At 33.1% G+C, this 8,109-nt stretch overlaps 1 protein-coding gene across 4 annotated transcripts in view; it reads left to right on the top strand.

The window, feature by feature from the left end:
• The first annotated feature begins 3,541 nt into the window (after positions 1–3,541).
• LOC106078876 (DNA topoisomerase 2-alpha-like) overlaps positions 3,542–8,109 on the top strand; it is a 31,624-nt gene continuing 27,056 nt past the window's right edge. For 2 of the 4 annotated variants that reach the window (XM_056013829.1, XM_056013827.1), the window contains exon 1: positions 3,752–3,964. In XM_056013829.1, coding sequence (XP_055869804.1) covers positions 3,932–3,964 — 33 coding nt within the window. In that variant the 5' untranslated portion in view covers positions 3,752–3,931. Of the gene's footprint in view, positions 3,628–3,751; positions 3,965–7,609; positions 7,720–8,109 lie in introns of those variants that run through there. The other 2 variants (XM_056013830.1, XM_056013828.1) reach the window with 2 other exon arrangements.

The raw sequence follows: 8,109 nt of genomic DNA, 5'->3' as shown, positions 1-8,109 counted from the left end.
AAACGGGAAAGTAAACAACGGGAAAGAAAACAACATGAAAGAAAACAACGGGAAAGTAAACAACGGGAAAGTAAATAACAAAAGAAAACAACGGGAAAGAAAACAACATGAAAGAAAACAACGGGATAATAAACGGGAAAGTAAACAACGGGAAAGTAAATAACATAAAAGAAAACAACGGGAAAGTAAACGGGAAAGTAAATAACGGGAAAGTAAACAACGGGAAAGAAAACAACATGAAAGAAAACAACGGGAAAGTAAACAACGGGAAAGTAAACAACGGGAAAGTAAACAACAGGAAAGAAAACAACGGGAAAGAAAACAACGGGAAAGTAAACGGGAAAGTAAACAACGGGAAAGTAAACGTGAAAGAAAACAACGGGAAAATAAATAACATAAAAGAAAACAACGGGAAATTAAACGGGAAAGTAAACAACGGGAAAGTAAACAACGGAAAAGAAAACAACATGAAAGAAAACAACGGGATATTAAACGGGAAAGTTAACAACGGGAAAGTAAATAACATAAAAGAAAACAACGGGAAAGTAAACAACGGGAAAGTAAACAACGGGAAAGAAAACAACATGAAAGAAAACAACGGGAAAGTAAACAACATAAAAGAAAACAACGGGAAAGTAAACGGGAAAGTAAACAACGGGAAAGTAAACAACGGGAAAGTAAACAACGGGAAAGAAAACAACATGAAAGAAAACAACGGGAAAGTAAACAACAGGAAAGAAAACAACGGGAAAGAAAACAACAGGAAAGAAAACAATGGGAAAGTAAAAAACAGAAAAGAAAACAACGGGAAAGAAAACAACAGGAAAGAAAACAACGGGAAAGTAAATAACATAAAAGAAAACAACGGAAAGAAAACAACAGGAAAGAAAACAACGGGAAAAAATAAACAACGGAAAAGTAAACAACAGGAAAGTGCACAAAAGGAAAGACAAAAACGGAGAGTAAACAACGGGGAAAGAAAACAACAGGAAAGAAAACAAGGGAAAGTAAACAACTGGAAAGTAAACAACGGGAAAAATAAACAACGGAAAAGTAAACAACAGAAAAGTAAAGAAAACGAAAGACAACAACAGGAAAGGAAACAACAAGAAAGGAAACAACGGGAAAGTAAACAACAGGAAACACTTTTAAAGTCAAACATTCAATCCAGAATTCACTATTGCTAATGAGATGAGAGAGAGAGAGAGAGAGAGAGACCCTTTTTGAGTATGGCTCAAAAGTTGTCTATTCAAAGCTTTAGATAAATGCCCATAGACTAATGCAAAATTGACATGCTCATTATTGCAGAAAAAATGACATTGCCCAGTATCTAAGGTCTGAGGTTAGTGTGCGATGTCATTTGTAAGAATATAAATAATCCAAAGGGACTGCTTCACGAGTTTTTGAAGAACTTCATTAGTCACTTTTAGAAAAATAGCTTTCTGGACATCTCTGTAACGTTCTGAGTCAATATAAAAAAAAAAGTAGAGAGGCTTGAGAACATTTATATTTATTTATATTTAGTAATTTTTATAGAATTCATTAATATGAAGGAGATTAAAGATAAGTTATAAATAGTAGTTAATCTTCTTCTTGTTTTAATTAGTATATTTTTTTTAAAGACACAGAGGATGGATATGCATATCACGATATTGTATATATGTCAGTTAGGGAAGCAGGAGAGGCCTTTTAAAAACTACGGCCTATTTGGGGCAAACAAATCAATCAGTCTGGAGACCACGATCCACCTGCTCAATACAATCATCGTCCCACCTACGCTTGCGAGACATGGAAGTCATCCATAAAGATTGAAAAAAAAAGAGACTAAACATGGCTCAGCGGCGATGGCTGAGAAGGATCCTAGGAATAACATACCGAAATCATGTCAGCAATAGTAATAGTCCCCTTAGTAAAATAATGACCGTATGTCGTATGAGATTCGCGAAACACATCCTGAACAATACGAAACAGGTATGACATGAAAGCCGAAAAGAGAAAATCGAAAACAATGTCGTTCAGCTTGAAATAGACTGTGGAGGTCACCTATGATCGATCTCTGTGGAGAGGATCTAAGTCTGATCTTTTAAATACACGATTTAGAATTAAAATACGTTTGGGGAATTATTATTATTATTTTTTGAACAAACCATTTCATAGGCTACTTGATGATTAATCTATAAATAAACAACAAGCATTAACTCTGAAACTTTGGCATTTTTTACCTGCATCCTCCACACCTACTTTGTATTGATCTACCTCCATGGTGACTACCAACCTATTGTCTACATTAAATATTACGCAAAATGCAGTCAGTTAAAATGATAATTTCTGTGAAAAAAAAACATTATCGCATGTTTGTGAACGAAATCTAATCATATTTTCCAATCATCCTGACATCACATTTACTAGAAGTCCACTCACTGTTCAAGATGAAGATGTTCCAGTATATTGAACTCACAAATGTAGCGAAAATAGAAAGAAAAGGTAAGGATCTACAGGGCAGATAATGTAAAGGTCATATGTGTCTGTGGCCCACGGTTAAGGAGGGTGTTACTTGGCCAGAACAACGACCAACCACCTTTACTTTTCCCCAACAAATGTCTGGTACCCATTAGAGCTGGGTTTACTCTTGTGCGCCCAAAGATGCCGAAATTAAAAATCCCATTCTTGACCAGGATTCAAACCCAGGACCTCCGATGGCTTCCAAAGTAGCGAAAATAATTTCTTTTAAATCTCAGTTGCACAAATCTGGGTTAAGTGTTCGGAGTCATATCCCGATTTTACCGAGTTGCGCCTTTTTCTTATATTTCCAATAATTTTTTTCTTGAAACATGAATTTTCCAGCCTGTTAGTTATCAAGTCCAAATATAAAAAAAAAAAACTTGACGCAGAAGATGACATTCGTTGGGATGATGCAAAGAATGTCCTGAGAAATCCGACCTTGTGAAACAGAAACAGGCTCAGATTGTTTCAATAATCTTGTAGCAATCTAGTTTATTATGATGAATCAACCATCCGTGCTTCGCATGTTTTTCAAATTGTCAATTATGTATATCACATGAATAGAAAAGTAGATGAAAGCAAGTCAAAGATTTATATTACAAGAATATAATTGCATATAGTTTCCTGATTAAACATAAACCTTTGCAATACATATCAGATATTTGCATTTGGATTACGAGTGAAATATCAGCTAAAAAAGGTTGAGAACCGCTGAAATAGATTCAATCCTACATTCATTCTGGCTTACCAAGAGCAATAACTAATAAATAAGACTATTGTTTTTCTTAAAAGTTAGTTTTTAATGTTAGATTAGTTTCACGTAAACCTATTTATTTATTAACGTGTGATCTCTTACGACTTATGATCTAAAAACTATTTTGTGGGGCATAAATGCAATATAATAGTCTAACTCTTTTATGGAAAAGATAATATGACACCTTAGCTATGAATCCGTGAATTTGATTGGTTTCCTTTTCCTCTTTTCTTTTCAAGTATGGTTTAAACCAATCGTCGAGACTGTTTTATTAAGCCTTTAAAGCAATGGCGCCGTTCGTGTGGAACTGAGAGAAAAAATCCTAGCCATTGTAGTTTACTTCAAGGACCTGTATTTTTTTTTTGTTACATGTACATTTTTTCCTTATAATTTGTCATAATATTAAAATCAATTAGAACTAATTCTTGTTTCTATTTCCTATAAACAAGTGTCTCATCATATGGTCTAATTCATTCTGTTGGAAATTTAATTCCTTCTAAGTTCTTTATTCTTGGGATTTTCCTTCTTAGAGTTTTTTAGTGGATTATATTATTTTTTAATTCATTGTGACGAACAACTGCATTGTGCTCCACATTACGATATTTCATTGGTATTTTTACGCCTTCTAAAGGCGTAATACCTTTTAGAAGATCATTTGAATATCCTCTGAATAGAATGTCAGGTGGAAATTCAGAATTAAAATGGAAGGTAAGATGTAAACAATGGTTTTTGGTTTGGTATGATTAGACTAGTCTAGAGTCTACTCTAAGTCTAAGTTATAAATAAGCTATAATAATGGCAAGCATTGTCACGTGACTAGAAATAGCCACTGATACTAACGCTGCTAGTAGTGCTAGCGCTTAATTTAAAACTATTCTAGATTCTAGTTTAGATCTAGAATTCCGATATAGATCTAGATAGTAGATTAGATTAGATCCTAGAAAAAGTAGAGGTAATAGTTTAGATACGCAGATACCTTTGCCGACCACCGTGTTGTTTGTTGAGCATATTTATCTCCCTTACCTATATTGAACTTTCAATAACTTTTTTTAAAGAGAGTTTTTGTTCTTATGCTGTCAACTTATGATTTTTTAAGTGTATTTACTGAAATGAAGGTCTAAATAAAATGTTATTAATAAATTGATGAACTTGTTGTTTCTTCTTTTTTTCTACTTATGAAATTATTAATTAAAAAATATATGTTAACAATTAGATCTATAATTAATATATTAACTCACCAAGCAAAGCGAAATAATGATAAAATAAAAAAAAACAAATATGCATGAATTAAATTAAATGAAACACGAATCTAGATATACATGTTATGTTTAATTATTATTTTTTTTTGAACAAAATTATGCATTATGACTTAGTGATCTTTTTAGAGCAATGACAATAAATGATATAGATCTAGTACGGGAAACTTATTACTATAAGAAATAATACTTTTATGTTTATCTGTTGATGATTAAGACTACAGTTAGATCTATACATTTCTAACGAATTTTGAGCGCTCTCTATTTTCGTAATATCACACCACGAAGAGAAAGAATTTTATGAAGCTGACACAGATCAGTGTCCCTTTCTCTTTCGCCGTGAGGTCTTCTGAGTGGAGTCTACTGTCTACCAGAGATTGTTTGGCGTGTGTTTTATGATCAGATAGGACTAATGTCTGTGTTTATAACTCTTACCACTACCTCTGGCTCCACCTCTCTTGGAGGGAGGATAGGTCGAGAGTAACTAGATCACGAACGTCTTTGTTAAACGTTACGTAGCACCTGTTAAACTATCATGTTTCACAATCTGAAATTTACTTTGCAGTAGAGTGGGGAACAAAAGCCAATGTATAAATAAACAGATATGAAGCATATACACTACTATTTAGATAATTTATGCATCTTTACTTTCGGAGTTCATTAAAAAAATAAAATCCTCACCTATTACACTAAATTTGTTTAAGATGTGTAGTTGTGGGGGGGGGGGGGGGGTTAGCGACTCCACCTAACAACCCTTCTCTTCACATGGATCCACTAGCGCCCATGTATTACATTCCGTTACGGAGTCCAAAGCAAGTTTTTTCTCTCCCGCCGTACCGTACAGGTGGCGATTGTCGCCGTTTATTCTTACGTACCTTTAAACCCTCGCTGCGCCGGCCGACACACGCGATCTTTGTCTTTACGGCAGAACTAGGTGTGATGTAATCACCTTCCCCTGCTCGGAGCTTCGCCGGCGCCATGGTGATATTAGGTCATCTACTGCTAGGATCGCTGGTATGCTCATAAAGGGAGAAGGGCAAGGTACAGTGTTTTACTTGGTCAAAATTTATCCTTCTTCGCTTTCTTTGTCGGTTCGTTTCACCGACATGCAGTTCAACTGAGGTCTAGTCGGATGAGACTAAGACTGAAACGTGACGCAACATAACGATGTCACGATCAAAACTCTCTTGGTTGTATCCTATAATGTCGGCCTGCTTGTACAGATAGCTATGTACGACAAAAACTCCCGTGGTTGGATCATATCGTGTTGGCCGGCAGTCTATAAGTAGTTACATCAAAAAGTAGTTATGTATGACAAATACACCCTGATTGTCATAGAGTCTAGTCCCCCTCCCCTATTTGGTCCACAGAAGTAGTGACATTGTATTTTTATCTTGAAGCTCTTTCATCTCATTAAAGAGATTTGATAAAGCCTTTGATTTTCATCGCCCCATCCCTATTTGGAGCCATCACAAGGTTACTAACTGTGATGCCATTGTAACATTTCCCGAATCTTTTATAAAAGGAGTTCCCTTCCACTCTTCAGTCCTATCATTACTTTCTCTACCTTGTTGTAGATATTGCTTGTTCTTATATTGTGCATTGTTTTTCATTCAATATGATTATAAGTTACCATACATAATAAGAGAAGGATAAAGAACTTGTACTCATAGCTACCATATTTTTTATTTAACAGCAGCATATGGAGCTGATGAAAAAAGATACAACATGGGCCACAACTGCAGAAATGCTTGCAGCTGCTACACTACTGCAAAGAGACATCTATACATTCTCACCAAACCACAACAAAACAAAATACTCATGGCTATTATTAAAACCTTTATTTCATGATGCAAACACATACATACTATCTCACACAGACAACCATATATGCTGCAACATAACACTATTGCATACAAATGGTAATCACTTTGATGTGGTTGTACCACAAGAGGCCACATGTAACTGTTTTTTGCCAAATCCACTGCTTGGAGTATGATGCTTTAGCCTAAATTTTTAAGTGTTGATTAATATTTCATCTTACAATCTATTCAGATTAGATCTATTTGGCTATTTGATTTTTTTCTTGCATGCTTTTAATATCTTAAATAACATTTAATGTCTATTATTTTCATGTATTTAAAGTCAGGGTACCAGTATCTATTTATTTAATTACTTTTATTTTGCCAATAAAAGATATTTTGTTAGGCTTAGAGTTATTTTTTTATTTTTCTATAAATTTTTTTGTCTGTTGTATTACTTTAACTACATGATTTTAATTTCGATTTTTAGTTATTTTTCAAAGTACAAAAGATTGTTTGCAGTTTAAATGAATTTTAATATTAGATCTAATAGCTGCTAGAAAGAAAGACAAAGCAGCAACAGAAAAAAGTTGGCAAGTAATTCAAGGGAGATAGTCTAGTACTAAGCCTTAAAACCAAAATGGCGTATTTCCAATGACAATATATGGTAATAAGAAATAAAACTTAAAAATATATATTTTAAAAACTATTTATCTCCGAGGAAATCAAATTACATATTTGTAATCTGCATTTTTTTCTGCGTATTCTGAAAATATAACAGAAACCTGATTTAGCGTTTCTAGTGTCGTATACTAATACCAAAGTAGAATCTAGGTCTATCTATATATATTATAATATATCTATTATTATCTAGACTAGATCTACTTAAATCTTAATAACTTTAATGACTTTAATTAATCATATTTAGAATCTAGATCTAATGTATTAATTCTAGATCTAGCTAGATCTAGATCTATTCTTAGTTTAAAGTTAGATCTAATCTAGATCTAGATCTAGAATCTATCTAGACTAGATAGATTCTAAATGATTTAGATCTAGATCTAGTTTAGTCTTAGACTTAGTAGTCTGGACTGGATCTAATGATCTAATCAAAATCTATACTCACTGACTATAGAAGTATAGTCTAGATAGTATAGTTTATTGTCTATAAACTATAAAATAAGTATAGTAACTATACTAAGTTATACTGAGATACTCTAAGTCAGTCTAAGTGACTAAGTAGTCTAAGTCTATAGACTATAGTCTATAGGTCTATAGTGACACTATAGTCATTACTACATACTAGAGATCTAATCTAAACTCTAGAACTCTAGACTAGCTTTAGTCTTTACTTTTACTACTTTTAGTAAAAATGTCAAAATCATTGAATGATGGTCCTTTAAAGGTAAATCAGTAATTGAGTAAAATATCTAGAAATCTAGACTAGATATAGAATAGACATAGAATCTAGAATTCTAGATCTAGAAGTTATAAAGATCTAGATTATATAGTATAGATTAGAATTTAGATTCTAGAATTAAAATCTTACACCGAATCTTATTATTATCTTAGCCTTAGCCAGACTTAGCAGTGTAGCCTAGGGCCTAGTCATAGTCTAAAGTCTAAAGTGACTAATTATAAATTATAGGGAAACTCCAATGGTTTTGACAATTTTTGATATAATTAAATATGTGTTTTGATTTACAGATAATGAATATTTTATTCTTTTTTAAAAATTTGCAATAATAACTTAGTAATTGATGTTTTTCTGAAATATTCTTTCTGGGTATCCAAA

The sequence above is a fragment of the Biomphalaria glabrata genome, chromosome 16, assembly GCF_947242115.1.
Source record: "Biomphalaria glabrata chromosome 16, xgBioGlab47.1, whole genome shotgun sequence".
Classification (NCBI taxonomy): domain Eukaryota; kingdom Metazoa; phylum Mollusca; class Gastropoda; family Planorbidae; genus Biomphalaria; species Biomphalaria glabrata.
The sequence above is the reverse complement of the archived record's forward strand: the minus strand, read 5'-3'. Positions and strand labels throughout refer to the sequence as shown.